This window comes from Bombina bombina, chromosome 1 (assembly GCF_027579735.1).
Source record: "Bombina bombina isolate aBomBom1 chromosome 1, aBomBom1.pri, whole genome shotgun sequence".
NCBI classification, from domain to species: Eukaryota; Metazoa; Chordata; class Amphibia; order Anura; family Bombinatoridae; genus Bombina; species Bombina bombina.
The window spans coordinates 1,511,263,577-1,511,279,261 of NC_069499.1; the positions used below are offsets into that span (position 1 = coordinate 1,511,263,577).

Genomic DNA, 15,685 nt, shown 5'->3' on the forward strand with positions numbered 1-15,685 from the left:
CTCCCAAGGAGATACCTAGGAGTCAGCACTGATTGACTAAAATGCATGTCTGTAAAAATAACTGAGATAAGGGTGCAGTCTGCAGAGGCTTAGATACAAGATAATCACAGAGGTAAACCGTATATTAATATAACAGCGTTGGTTATGCAAAACTGGGCAATATGTAAAACCCAAATGTTATAGTCTATAACTACTCCTGTTGTCTAAAGTAAATATGTCTAGCATCATGCAATCTTGATATTTTATGTTTAGTGTTGACCTCGAAATATAATTTCTATGGTTGTAAGCTGCTGCTGCTGCTGCTAACTTACCCACTACCAATTATTTTTTCTACAGGATGTCTTAGATATTGTAGACGATCCAGCTCAGCATACGTCCTTCTCCAAAGACATCAGTGATGTGTCCAACACATTTCTTCCCAAACCAGAAGCTCCAGTGGATTCTATGCTAAAAGATATGGCTACCATTATATTTAGCACCTTTCTATTGGCTGGCTGGGTTGCTTTTGTCATAACGTACCCTAAGGTAACACTCTCTTCTGTGATATCTTTTTAAAACTAGTATTACACATACAGTGACACATACAGTACGATGGCTGCACTAAGGCAGACTATTATATTGTGCTATTTGAGTCTATTAAAGGTATCTGGTTGAAAAGGGACATTAAAGTAATTATACATAAATGGTATATCAGCTATATTGCAATACCATTAAATATGCATAAACGAATATATAATACAAAGACAATGCAGTAACATACTTTTTTTGTGACAAATTTGTAATTTGATTTGCCTGTTCCTCGTATCACGTGACAGCCATCAACCAATCACAAAAATGTATACATATATGTGCTTTGAAGCCTTGCATATCCTCAGCAGGATCTGGTGCCTCAGAAAGTGTGCTGACTCTTCAGCGAATGAGCAGCTTTTCTTTTACAGTTGTTTGTTTGTTTGCACTAGCTGTCTCTTTAGTATTGCTTAACCACTTCATGCCAGGGGCAAGTGTTTAACATCGGAACAAAATTCCACTGTAAACACTTTCTTCAAAAATGAAATCATGCGATTATCAAAGCAATCACGTGATTTCAAGGCCAGGATCAGATCATTAGGGATTGCCTATGATGCTAGGCATGTCCCCATCTGATTTGTTGTTGCCTAAAAGGAGGAGTCTGCAGGACACACCAACAAAAAAGTAGGACGTTCCATGCCGTCCTAAGGGCAGTAAAGCCCAGCGCTTTTAGAACGTCATGGAACATGCTAAGGGCATGAAGGGGTTAAAAGGACATTCAAGCCAAAATTGGAATCCACATGGATACATTTCAGTTTTGAATAGAAGCATTTTGTATTACACTTATATTAGCAAAAATGCTTCTAATAAAAGCTATAGCTGTTTCAAAAGTGTATTTAAGTATGCACCGTGCACCAGCATTTTAAACACAGCACTTGCTCGGAAGGCCTAAGATGCTTGTACCATCTGGTAATAACTCAATTTGTTCGTTGCTGACATGATATAAGCCCACTGACTCTTTAAGCAGCCGCAGTATTTAAAATGCTTGTACAGTGAGAATATTCACATGCACGTGCAGAGGAATATGCTAATACTAAAACAGTGATAACTTTTACTAGAAGCATTTTTGACAACACATGTATATTGCACATATGTTTCATCTATGTGCATTTAAATTTTGGCCGGAATGTCCCTTTAAAACATGCCATGTTGTTATCTTTAAATGTGTGCATTTTATGATAAATCTAGTAAGTAAAGGGTGGAGAGAATGTGTACACATTAGAGATATTATTTCAGTGCTCTCCTGTTTTTTCCAGACGGTGCAGCACCAGCAGCAGTTGCAGCACCAACAGTTCCAGAAACAGCTGGAAGAGAAGATCCAACTCCTGCAGATGCAAAATATCCCTTTTCAGTCCCCCATGGAGGGGCTTCCAGATGGAGATTTCCTGGATATAGCTGGTGCCAGAAGTGAGATCTCTGCCAACAGCACTCCTAACGTATCCCCGAAGGCGTCCAATCATTCTTTGCACTCAAATCTTTCCACGTCAGAGGTTGGCAGCGTCACATCCGTAGAGCAGGAGGAAGCGGGTAAAATGATATATACAGGCAGATTTTATATATCACTTATATGTGCTGCTGAAAAGAATGTTTATTTTATATATATAGTAATATTTTTTACATTTTTATAACTTTTTTTGTGTGTTTTTTTTTAAATATTTTACATTATTTTTATTTAGTATTTTATGACACTTTTTATATTGTAAGGAGCATTATCGTACAGGTTTAAAATAATTTTATATAAAGGGACATTAATCCCAATGTTTTTCTTTCATGATTCAGATAGAGCATGCAATTTAAAAAAAAATCTAATTTATTTCTTTTATCACTTGTTATTCTTTCCCTTGGCATCTTTTGTTGAAAATCAGGGACATAAGCTTAGGAGCTGGCCCATTTCTGGAGCACTATATGGCAGCAGTTTTGCAAGAATGTTATCCGTTTGCAAGAGCACTAGAGGGCAGCACTATTTCCTGCCATTTATTGCTCAAGATGCCTACCTAGGTATCTCTTCAACACAGAATATCATGGGAATCCCAGAAGATCATTTTTGGGTTTCATATCCCTTTAATCTATATATACATGTGTATACGGTAGGCATGGGCATAATGTCATATTTGTCACTTGTTTTACAAACAGGCCAATTATGGCCACAGTCAGTGGCATTTGACTATTTTCGGCTCCTGATTTTTTTGTGTTAAAGTGCAACACACAAAGACCTGTGCAAATGTAAAACAAATGTTGAATGCAAAATGATGTCCATGCCTAATAGATGGAGTGTCAGCCCCGTATATTTCTTTGTAATCCTGGGGACCTTTGCTAGAATAGCCAAGAAGGAAGGTTAAGGTTATTAGAAAATGTTGTTATGGTGTATTTGTCTTGGATAACGTTACTAGCCCATTAAATGTAATTGTTTATGGCTTGTCCGCTTCAATTTCTTAAAGGGATATGAAAATCTAAATTATTATCTCATGATTCACATAAAATATAATTGTTAACAGCTTTCTAATTTACTTATATTATCAAATTTGCTTCATTCTCTTGGTAGTCTTTGTTTAAGGCACCGCAATGCACTGCTGGTAGCTAGCTGAACACATCAGGCGAGCCAATGACAAGAGGCACAAATGTGGCCACCAGTCTGTGGTTAGCTCTCAGTAGTGCATTGCTGCTGAGCCTACTTAGGGATGCTTTTCAACAAAGGATAGAAAGAGAACTAAGCAAATTAGATAATAGAAGAAAATTGGAAAGTTTAAAATTGCATGCTCTATCTGAACCAATTTAGTATTAGTTTTGTATAACTAGCAAATGGTATTACGTTTAAATTGTTTGTCTAGTCTGAGTGAATTGTATTTTTAACTTTCTTTTGTACAGATGAAGACAGAACGGTAACTGTTGGCAAGATCTCCTTTAACCCAAGAGAAGTTCTTGGCCATGGTGCAGAAGGAACGATTGTTTACAGGTAAGGACTTTATAAAGTAGACTATGGGGTCGATTTATGAAGCAGGGGATGTTGCTTCCAACCCTCATCGCTTCAGGTCCGCCTGAAGCGGAAGTTAAGAAACAGCGGTCATAAGACTGCTGCTCCTTAACTCATCTGCCACCTCTGAGGCGGCGGACAGCAATCAGCATGATCGAATACGATCGGGTTGATCGACACCCCCTGCTATCGGCCGATTGGCCCACAAATGTGCAGGGGGCAGCATTGCACAACCTTTTTTAGTGAAATGCTTGTGCAATGATAAATGCCGACAGCGAATGCTGTCGGCATTTGTTGTTGTGCGGCAGACATGATCTGCTACAGCGTATCATGTCCGCCCGCACATTGATAATTCGGCTTCTATAACTCTTAGTACCAACACTACAAATGCATTGTTTTCTAATTAAAGGGGGGTTATTTCTAACTCCCATACATTAATCTGTGAAGTATTGTTAATAAAACAACATTGCAATATACTTTCATTATTTATTTTGCTGTAAAATAACTCATTAGAGAGACAGGAACTGATATTCTGCAATCTAAGTATGGTGTAAAATGCTGTAATTTGCCTGAACTGGCTACACGCTACACAGTGATTACATACAGCAGTGTACTAACTTATTTACCCCTATGCTTAGTTGGCCACAATCAAGAAAGGTAAGACAAACATATTCACCATGGTTTTTAAGCAGTTTATTATTGATTGCCACTTCTTGCTTAGTATAATAAGATGTTAAAGTGTTGAATACTTTTAAAAATATTTATTTTGTATGTAGATGCCCCAGTAATATACAGTTGCTTATGGTTGTCCTATTTTGGAAGAATAATTAATTTTATGTTGTGATACGTTTCTTAACATGTTTATAGTTTGCGATCCCGCTCACGCTTTAATTTCGCTAGACGGAGGCTTTTTGCGCACATCAAGTTGCGCTCGTTTTATAAGTTGAAAGTAAAACCTGAGGCGCTCAAAAGATTGAACTTCGAATATGACGTCCACGTTAACGTATTCTCCTATATACTTCAATGGAGAGAAAGAGATATATTACATTACTGTCACATCTTTATTGTTTTGGCACTGTATCTGCAAAATCTTGCTCTAGTATTATCCTAGGGAGAGTTAAACAAGCTCACTCCATCTCAATCTTTTTCTGTTCTGTTAAAAAAAAGAAATCTGCCAGTTTTTGGTCTTTTATTTAATTTGTTATATTCAGAATATTTATTCTGCAGTTTTTTTTAATTCTCCTGCAGATTTTGCCTCCAGCTTACCTTATAGATATTTTTTTTACCATTTATAGAGGTCGATTTGACAACCGAGATGTTGCAGTCAAAAGAATTCTCCCAGAATGCTTCAGTTTTGCAGATCGGGAGGTACAGATGTTGCGAGAGTCTGACGAATATCCTAATGTGATTCGCTACTTTTGTACAGAAAAGGATCGACAGTTCCAGTACATTGCCATTGAACTTTGTGCGGCAACATTACAAGAGGTCAGTTTGAACCAAAACAAATTAATAAAAAAAAAATCTTTACCGTGTATTTTGCTTGTACAGTCACTTGAGACGCTGGGTTTGGGTTGAGTTTTGCTTTAATTTGCTTATCATACAAAAGTGTAACAAAAACAGTCCCACAACCTTATAGTGTGTAGAATAGAGGTAAAGATACAGCTCATTCCCACGTTGTAAGATTTACTATGTTTGTGAGTCTCAAATGCATGATATTTTTCCTTTCTGTCTGTACCTAAGTAGTGGTAGTTGTTGTGGGCCAGAGTGTGATTAACTAAAGCCACCATTCAGCCACTTTTGTAGGTATTAATTGCTTGGTGCTGATAAGTATGTTGCAGATTTTTGGTGAGCAGTTAAATAGAAAGACAAGGGGGTCAAGTGTAATTTGGCTTTGAAAAGTATATTACAATATGTGTGTAGCGTTCCCACTTCTGAGCACCCCCTCCAACACTTAGTCTTTGCTGGAAATATGTGTTTCAATCCTTGTGGGTACCAAGTTGTTTCAGGTTAGTTTCAAGTGTGTTTGCTGAAGAATCGGACTTTGTTTGTGGAGTTCTGTGGAAACCTCCTAATGATATGTTACTATACCCTAAAGGTTTTCTGAGACTATGGAGTATTTAGGTTGATGAATGGGTAAGCTCCATCTAATTGTGATGATGCTGTCAGCTCATGTTTTAGAGGTACCCATGTCTTATTACCATGGGGAATCCCTATGACACTAATCTTTGAAGTACTATTCCAAATTTATTTAAGTATAAGGTTATAAGGATGTACCTTGTTGAATATCTGGAACCAAGTGTGCAGGAGATGCAAAGTATACAGATGTCCGGTACAGGCCAAGGTCGTCACCTGGCAAGAAGAACCAAACGTCACAGCAAAAGGGTTGTCAAAAGTACAGTCCAAAAGTCAGCAACCAGTAAATCAGTCTTTAGTTCAGGGTACAGGCAGCGATAGAGCTTGGAGGGTAAACCAGGACGTAAGCAGTTGTGAAAACCAGGAAAGCAGAACAGAGACAAAAATGCTAGGACTTCCATAAGAATTATCAAACAGTGACTGGTGTTAGCAAGGGCCCTTTAACATTTCCCCCATAGATCATAGCTCCAAAAAACTGCAGGGTCACTTCCAATGACAAGGTCACAAATAGTGCTACCTTTAGTGCAGGTAACACAGTTCACAATGTTAAAAGAAATAGTCTGCAGGTCGTGTGCACTACACTTAGCACACCTGTCAATTCTCATCAGAAAATGAGATGCCCATAGTACAAACAGCACTTTCAGCAGCGTTAACCTCCTCACCCTTGGTCTCCTTGAACTCCAACAGTGCTCATATCTCCCTTCATAGGGTGACCTTCACTGTATCAGTCCAAACTCTATATTGAGTGATAGCATAAATATTTTATTGCTATTTGACACTGATATAACCCTATAGTTAGCTGGATGGTGTGATGTTTTCCCTGGCTTGGGCAGTGCTTTTAATATTGTCTCATGGAAGTAGTGATTAGTATTTGGTGATTAAAGGGACATTCAAGTCAAAATTAAACTTTCATGATTTAGATAGAGCATGCAGTTTTAAACAACTTACTTCCATTAACGAAATGTGCAGTTTTTGATTCTCCAGTTCCTACTGAGCATGTGCACCAATTTACAGAAAATACCTATATGCATTTGTGATTGGCTGATGGCTGTCGCATGATACAGGAGGGGTAGAAATAGGCATAACTATTCATTTGAAGTTCAGACTAAGTTCTCCTGCACTGTCTTTTTATCCTTCATTTGTTGATTATGCAAATCTGCTGTATTTACTGTTTTTTTTTTTTTAAGTATAATCCTTATTCCTAGAAATGTCACAAGAACCTCTTATTTATTCAAATAACATGATTTTACATCCTCATGACAATCTTGGGATTGTAATTCATTACCAATAGCAGTCACTAGCAACATTTTTCATTTGCCTCAGGGCTCCCTGGTTTCTCTTTATTAATCTAATACCTGGAAGTATCTGGTAAATGTGAAACAGGTGATCTTTTATGAGAGTTATTCTGCATGATTTATTGTATTTATTGTTTTTTGAGAGCTGGGTCATGGCTAAGCCCAAGCATATTCTGAAAATGAGTTATTGGGACTGGAAACACCTTGAGATTTAAAAAAACATAATTTATGCTTACCTGATAAATTCCTTTCTTCTGTTGTGTGATCAGTCCACGGGTCATCATTACTTCTGGGATATAACTCCTCCCCAACAGGAAATGCAAGAGGATTCACCCAGCAGAGCTGCATATAGCTCCTCCCCTCTACGTCAGTCCCAGTCATTCGACCAAGAATCAATGAGAAAGGAGTAACCAAGGGTGAAGTGGTGACTGGAGTATAATTTAAAAGATATTTACCTGCCTTAAAACAGGGCGGGCCGTGGACTGATCACACAACAGAAGAAAGGAATTTATCAGGTAAGCATAAATTATGTTTTCTTCTGTTATGTGTGATCAGTCCACGGGTCATCATTACTTCTGGGATACCAATACCAAAGCAAAAGTACACGGATGACGGGAGGGATAGGCAGGCTCATTATACAGAAGGAACCACTGCCTGAAGAACCTTTCTCCCAAAAATAGCCTCCGAAGAAGCAAAAGTGTCAAATTTGTAAAATTTGGAAAAAGTATGAAGCGAAGACCAAGTTGCAGCCTTGCAAATCTGTTCAACAGAGGCCTCATTCTTAAAGGCCCAAGTGGAAGCCACAGCTCTAGTGGAGTGAGCTGTAATTCTTTCAGGAGGCTGCTGTCCAGCAGTCTCATAGGCTAAACGTATTATGCTACGAAGCCAAAAAGAGAGAGAGGTAGCAGAAGCTTTTTGACCTCTCCTCTGTCCAGAATAAACGACAAACAGGGAAGAAGTTTGGCGAAAATCTTTAGTTGCCTGCAAGTAGAACTTGAGGGCACGAACTACATCCAGATTGTGTAGAAGACGTTCCTTCTTTGAAGAAGGATTTGGACACAAGGATGGAACAACAATCTCTTGATTGATGTTCCTGTTAGTGACTACCTTAGGTAAGAACCCAGGTTTAGTACGCAGAACTACCTTGTCTGAGTGAAAAATCAGATAAGGAGAATCACAATGTAAGGCTGATAACTCAGAGACTCTTCGAGCCGAGGAAATAGCCATTAAAAACAGAACTTTCCAAGATAACAATTTTATATCAATGGAATGAAGGGGTTCAAACGGAACACCCTGTAAAACGTTAAGAACTAAGTTTAAACTCCATGGCGGAGCAACAGCTTTGAACACAGGCTTGATCCTAGCTAAAGCCTGACAAAAGGCCTGGACGTCTGGATTTTCTGACAGACGCCTGTGTAACAAGATGGACAGAGCTGAAATCTGTCCCTTTAATGAACTAGCTGAAAAACCCTTTTCTAAACCTTCTTGTAGAAAAGACAATATCCTAGCGATCCTAACCTTACTCCAGGAGTAACCTTTGGATTCGCACCAGTATAGGTATTTACGCCATATTTTATGGTAAATTCTTCTGGTAACAGGCTTCCTAGCCTGTATCAGGGTATCAATAACCGACTCAGAAAAACCACGTTTTGATAAAATCAAGCGTTCAATTTCCAAGCAGTCAGCTTCAGAGAAGTTAGATTTTGATGTTTGAATGGACCCTGTATCAGAAGGTCCTGTCTTAGAGGTAGAGACCAAGGCGGACAGGATGACATGTCCACTAGATCTGCATACCAAGTCCTGCGTGGCCATGCAGGCGCTATTAGAATCACTGATGCTCTCTCCTGTTTGATTTTGGCAATCAATCGAGGAAGCAGCGGGAAGGGTGGAAACACATAAGCCATCCCGAAGTTCCAAGGTGCTGTCAAAGCATCTATCAGAACCGCTCCCGGATCCCTGGATCTGGACCCGTAGCGAGGAAGTTTGGCGTTCTGGCGAGACGCCATGAGATCTATCTCTGGTTTGCCCCAACGTCGAAGTATTTGGGCAAAGACCTCCGGATGAAGTTCCCACTCCCCCGGATGAAAAGTCTGGCGACTCAAGAAATCCGCCTCCCAGTTCTCCACTCCCGGGATGTGGATTGCTGACAAGTGGCAAGAGTGAGACTCTGCCCAGCGAATTATCCTTGATACTTCCATCATTGCTAGGGAGCTTCTTGTCCCTCCCTGATGGTTGATGTAAGCTACAGTCGTGATGTTGTCCGACTGAAACCTGATGAACCCCCGAGTTGTTAATTGGGGCCAAGCCAGAAGGGCATTGAGAACTGCTCTCAATTCCAGAATGTTTATTGGAAGGAGACTCTCCTCCTGATTCCATAGTCCCTGAGCCTTCAGAGAATTCCAGACAGCGCCCCAACCTAGTAGGCTGGCGTCTGTTGTTACAATTGTCCAGTCTGGCCTGCTGAATGGCATCCCCCTGGACAGGTGTGGCCGATAAAGCCACCATAGAAGAGAATTTCTGGTCTCTTGATTCAGATTCAGAGTAGGGGACAAATCTGAGTAATCCCCATTCCACTGACTTAGCATGCACAATTGCAGCGGTCTGAGGTGTAGGCGTGCAAAAGGTACTATGTCCATTGCCGCTACCATTAAGCCGATCACCTCCATGCATTGAGCTACTGACGGGTGTTGAATGGAATGAAGGACACGGCATGCATTTTGAAGCTTTGTTAACCTGTCTTCTGTCAGGTAAATCTTCATTTCTACAGAATCTATAAGAGTCCCCAAGAATGGAACTCTTGTGAGAGGAAAAAGAGAACTCTTCTTTTCGTTCACTTTCCATCCATGCGACCTTAGAAATGCCAGAACTAACTCTGTATGAGACTTGGCAGTTTGAAAGCTTGAAGCTTGTATTAGAATGTCGTCTAGGTACGGAGCTACCGAAATCCCTCGCGGTCTTAGTACCGCCAGAAGGGCCCCCAGAACCTTTGTGAAGATTCTTGGAGCCGTAGCCAATCCGAATGGAAGAGCTACAAACTGGTAGTGCCTGTCTAAGAAGGCAAACCTTAGATACCGGTGATGATCTTTGTGGATCGGTATGTGAAGGTAAGCATCTTTTAAATCCACTGTGGTCATGTACTGACCCTTTTGGATCATGGGTAAGATTGTCCGAATAGTTTCCATTTTGAACGATGGAACTCTTAGGAATTTGTTTAGAATCTTTAAATCTAAGATTGGCCTGAAAGTTCCCTCTTTTTTGGGAACCACAAACAGGTTTGAGTAGAACCCTTGTCCTTGTTCCGACCGCGGAACCGGATGGATCACTCCCATTAATAACAGATCTTGTACACAGCGTAGAAACGCTTCTTTCTTTATCTGGTTTGTTGACAACCTTGACAGATGAAATCTCCCTCTTGGGGGAGATAATTTGAAGTCTAGAAGGTATCCCTGAGATATGATCTCTAGTGCCCAGGGATCCTGAACATCTCTTGCCCAGGCCTGGGCGAAGAGAGAAAGTCTGCCCCCCACTAGATCCGGTCCCGGATCGGGGGCTCTCGGTTCATGCTGTCTTTGGGGCAGCAGCAGGTTTCCTGGCCTGCTTGCTCTTGTTCCAGGACTGGTTAGGCTTCCAGCCTTGCCTGTAACGAGCAACAGCTCCTTCCTGTTTTGGTGCAGTGGAGGTTGATGCTGCTCCTGTTTTGAAATTCCGAAAGGGACGAAAATTAGACTGTCTAGTCTTAGCTTTGGCTTTGTCTTGAGGTAGGGCGTGGCCCTTACCTCCTGTAATGTCAGCGATAATTTCTTTCAAACCGGGCCCAAATAAAGACTGCCCCTTGAAAGGTATATTAAGTAATTTGGACTTAGAAGTAACGTCAGCTGACCAGGATTTTAGCCACAGCGCCCTACGTGCCTGTATGGCGAATCCTGAGTTCTTAGCCGTAAGTTTGGTTAAATGTACTACGGCCTCCGAAATGAATGAATTAGCTAGTTTAAGGACTCTAAGCCTGTCCGTAATGTCGTCTAGCGTAGATGAACTAAGGTTCTCTTCCAGAGACTCAATCCAAAATGCTGCCGCAGCCGTAATCGGCGCGATACATGCAAGGGGTTGCAATATAAAACCTTGTTGAACAAACATTTTCTTAAGGTAACCCTCTAATTTTTTATCCATTGGATCTGAAAAAGCACAGCTATCCTCCACCGGGATAGTGGTACGCTTAGCTAAAGTAGAAACTGCTCCCTCCACCTTAGGGACCGTTTGCCATAAGTCCCGTGTGGTGGCGTCTATTGGAAACATTTTTCTAAATATCGGAGGGGGTGAGAACGGCACACCGGGTCTATCCCACTCCTTAGTAACAATTTCAGTTAGTCTCTTAGGTATAGGAAAAACGTCAGTACTCGCCGGTACCGCAAAGTATTTATCCAACCTACATAGTTTCTCTGGTATTGCAACGGTGTTACAATCATTGAGAGCTGCTAAGACCTCCCCTAGTAATACACGGAGGTTCTCCAATTTAAATTTAAAATTCGAAATATCTGAATCCAATCTGTTTGGATCAGAACCGTCACCCACAGAATGAAGCTCTCCGTCCTCATGCTCTGCAAGCTGTGACGCAGTATCAGACATGGCCCTAGTATTATCAGCGCACTCTGTTCTCACCCCAGAGTGATCACGCTTGCCTCTTAGTTCTGGTAATTTAGACAAAACTTCAGTCATAACAGTAGCCATATCTTGTAATGTTATCTGTAATGGCCGCCCAGATGTACTAGGCGCCATAATATCACGCACCTCCCGGGCGGGAGATGCAGGTACTGCCGCGTGAGGCGAGTTAGTCGGCATAACTCTCCCCTCGCTGTTTGGTGAAATTTGTTCACATTGTACAGATTGACTTTTATTTAAAGTAGCATCAATACAGTTAGTACATAAATTTCTATTGGGCTCCACCTTGGCATTGGAACAAATGACACAGATATCTTCCTCTGAGTCAGACATGTTTAACACACTAGCAATAAACTTGCAACTTGGTTATAATCTTTCTTAGCAAAAACGTACTGTGCCTCAAAGAGGTACTAAACGATTAAATGACAGTTGAAATAATGAACTGAAAAACAGTTATAGCATCAAACTTTAAAACAACATAACTTTTAGCAAAGGTTTGTTCCCATTAGTAAAATAACAATCATTAAATTTGACATAAAAATTACAGAGCAACGTTTTTATTCACAGTCAATATAAAATTCTCACAGCTCTGCTGAGAGAATCTACCTCCCTCTAAAGAAGTTTGAAGACCCCTGAGATCTGTCAGAGATGAACCGGATCATGCAGGAAATATAAGAGTAACTGACTGGAATTTTTTGATGCGTAGCAAAGAGCGCCAAAAACGGCCCCTCCCTCACAGCAGTGAAGAGAAACGAAACTGTCACAATTAAAAACAAACAACTGCCAAGTGGAAAATAATGCCCAAATATTTATTCACTCAGTACCTCAGCAATGTAAACGATTCTACATTCCAGCAAAAACGTTTAACATGATAAATACTTATTAAAAGGATTAGTGACTTTTAACAGAGTAGTTCCGGTGAAATACCATCCCCAGAATACTGAAGTGTATACATACATGTCATTATAACGGTATGGCAGGATTTTCTCATCAATTCCATTCAGAAAATAAAAACTGCTACATACCTCAATGCAGATTCATCTGCCCGCTGTCCCCTGATCTGAAGCTTTTACCTCCCTCAGATGGCCGAGAACAGCAATATGATCTTAACTACTCCGGTTAAAATCATAGTAAAAAACTCTGGCAGATTCTTCCTCAAACTCTGCCAGAGAAGTAATAACACGCTCCGGTGCTATTGTAAAATAACAAACTTTTGATTGAAGTCATAAAAACTAAGTATAATCACCATAGTCCTCTCACACATCCTATCTAGTCGTTGGGTGCAAGAGAATGACTGGGACTGACGTAGAGGGGAGGAGCTATATGCAGCTCTGCTGGGTGAATCCTCTTGCATTTCCTGTTGGGGAGGAGTTATATCCCAGAAGTAATGATGACCCGTGGACTGATCACACATAACAGAAGAAAATATATATTTAAAGGGACATTCCGGTCAAAATTTAAATGCACATAGATAAATTACATCTTTGAATAGAAACATATCTGCAATATACATGTATTGGCAAACATGCTTCTAGTAAAAGTTATCACTGTTTTAGTGTTAACATTTTTCTCTGCACATGCATGTGAAGCATAGCTAGATATTCTCAGTGCACCAGCATTTTACATACTGCAGCTGCTCAGAGAGCCAATGGGGCTTGTATCATGTTGGCAATTAACAAATTGAGTCATTACCAGATGATACAAGCACCTTAGGCTCACTGAGCAAGTGCTGTGTTTAAAATGCTGGTGCACAGTGAATACTTAAATACACATTTAAAACAGCTATAGCTTTTATTAGAAGCATTTTTGCTAATAGATGTATATTACAGAATTGCTTCTAGTCAAAACTGAAATGTATCCATGTGGATTCCAATTTTGGCTGGAATGTCCCTTTTATTTATGCGTAATAAAACAACTTTGCAGTATACTTTAATAATTCGTTTTACTTTTCATATAATTGTGCTCTGAAAATTGTGTTTTCTTTCATGTAATTAGCAAGAGTCCATGAGCTAGTGACGTATGGGATATACATTCCTACCAGGAGGGGCAAAGTTTCCCAAACCTCAAAATGCCTATAAATACACCCCTCACCACACCCACAAATCAGTTTTACAAACTTTGCCTCCTATGGAGGTGGTGAAGTAAGTTTGTGCTAGATTCTACGTTGATATGCGCTCCGCAGCAGGTTGGAGCCCGGTTTTCCTCTCAGCGTGCAGTGAATGTCAGAGGGATGTGAAGAGAGTATTGCCTATTTGAATTCAATGATCTCCTTCTACGGGGTCTATTTCATAGGTTCTCTGTTATCGGTCGTAGAGATTCATCTCTTACCTCCCTTTTCAGATCGACGATATACTCTTTTATATACCATTACCTCTACTGATTCTCGTTTCAGTACTGGTTTGGCTTTCTACTACATTTAGATGAGTGTCCTGGGGTAAGTAAGTCTTATTTTCTGTGACACTCTAAGCTATGGTTGGGCACTTTTATATAAAGTTCTAAATATATGTGTTTAAACATTTATTTGCCTTGATTCAGGATGTTCAACGTTCCTTATTTTTAGACAGTCAGTTTCATATTTGGGATAATGCATATGAATAATTCAATTTTTTCTTACCTTAAAATTTGACTTTTTTCCTGTGGGCTGTTAGGCTCGCGGGGGCTGAAAATGCTTCATTTTATTGCGTCATTCTTGGCGCGGACTTTCTTGGCGCCAAAATTTTCTTGTCATTTCCGGCGTCATACGTATCGCCGTAAGTTGCGTCATTTTTTTGACGTTTTTGCGCCAAAAAATGTCGGCGTTACCGGATGTGGCGCCATTTTTGGCGCCAAAAGCATTTAGGCGCCAAATAATGTGGGCGGCTTTTTTGGCGCTAAAGAATTTGAGCGTCATTGTTGTCTCCACAATATTTAAGTCTCATTATTTATTGCTTCTGGTTGCTAGAAGCTTGTTCATTGGCATTTTTTTCCCATTCCTGAAACTGTCATTTAAGGAATTTGATCAATTTTGCTTTATATGTTGTTTTTTCTATTACATATTGCAAGATGTCTCAGATTGTCCCTGAATCAGAAGCCACTTCTGGAAAAACGCTTAACTGAGTTTCAGTTCTACCAAAGCTAAGTTAATTTATTTTAAATGTTATAAATGTTTATCTTTAGCTATGTTTTGCAATAAGTTATTATGATATACTTTTACATGCGGAATCCATTAGTATTTATGCTTTATATATTTCCATTCTTACAAGAAATATTTAGAAGATTTATAAGAAATATTTTTCTGATTCTATTTTAAAGGCTTTGTCTGACTTCGTGCCTTCTAATAAAATTTTTAGGTCTTTTTCACTTCTTTTTTAATTATTGAAGTTTCAAATGACCAACAACATACTGATTTATCCTTCTCTGATGATGTTTTTTTTTTTTTTTCTCTTTCAGAAATTTTCTTCATCAGATATTGACACTAACAAATATACTTTTTTATTGTTAAAGTACATTTGTTCTTTGTTGAAAAGGTGTTGATTATTTTGGATATTAAGGTAACTAGTTCTTTAGACTAGCTGACACTTTTTCTGCCTATTTATTTCTTCTGTGTTTTCAGAGGTTTTTCTTTCCAATTCTCCATACTAGAAATGGAATAGGCTGAGAATTTTCTTTTATTCCTTCTTCAAAGGTTTTAAACTATATTCTTTGCCAGCAGTTAAATTCAATTTGGAGGGTTCTTCAATTTATTGGGGCTATCTCTAATTCTACTAATTATGCTATTGTTTCTATAGCAAAATAGTATTTATTTTCCTTTAGATAGTTGTATCTTATTTATGGAAAATTATTTAGTTTCAGGTACTTTTCTTGGTCCTGTGATTTATTTGGATTTTGCAATTGCTTCATTTTCTCTGTTTACTTTAAGATCAAGTATCAGATTATGATTTATTTTAGCATTGTTTAAGGGACAACATTTACTAGACTAGGTGCTGTTGCATTTGTCTTGTTGTTTTGCATTTATTGATTTATGCAAGTCCACTGTATTGGCTGGTCCTTTAAACTGGACTATCATGCTAATAATTTCATTTGT

The 15,685-nt window shown here is 39.4% G+C and overlaps 1 protein-coding gene across 1 annotated transcript in view; it reads left to right on the top strand.

Annotated features, from left to right (window-relative positions):
• ERN1 (endoplasmic reticulum to nucleus signaling 1) overlaps positions 1–15,685 on the top strand; it is a 201,286-nt gene that overhangs the window by 114,495 nt on the left and 71,106 nt on the right. The window contains exons 12-15 of the mRNA XM_053708131.1: positions 337–525; positions 1,824–2,094; positions 3,433–3,520; positions 4,834–5,023. Of these exons, the coding sequence (XP_053564106.1) occupies positions 337–525; positions 1,824–2,094; positions 3,433–3,520; positions 4,834–5,023 (738 nt within the window). The remainder of the gene's footprint in view (positions 1–336; positions 526–1,823; positions 2,095–3,432; positions 3,521–4,833; positions 5,024–15,685) is intronic.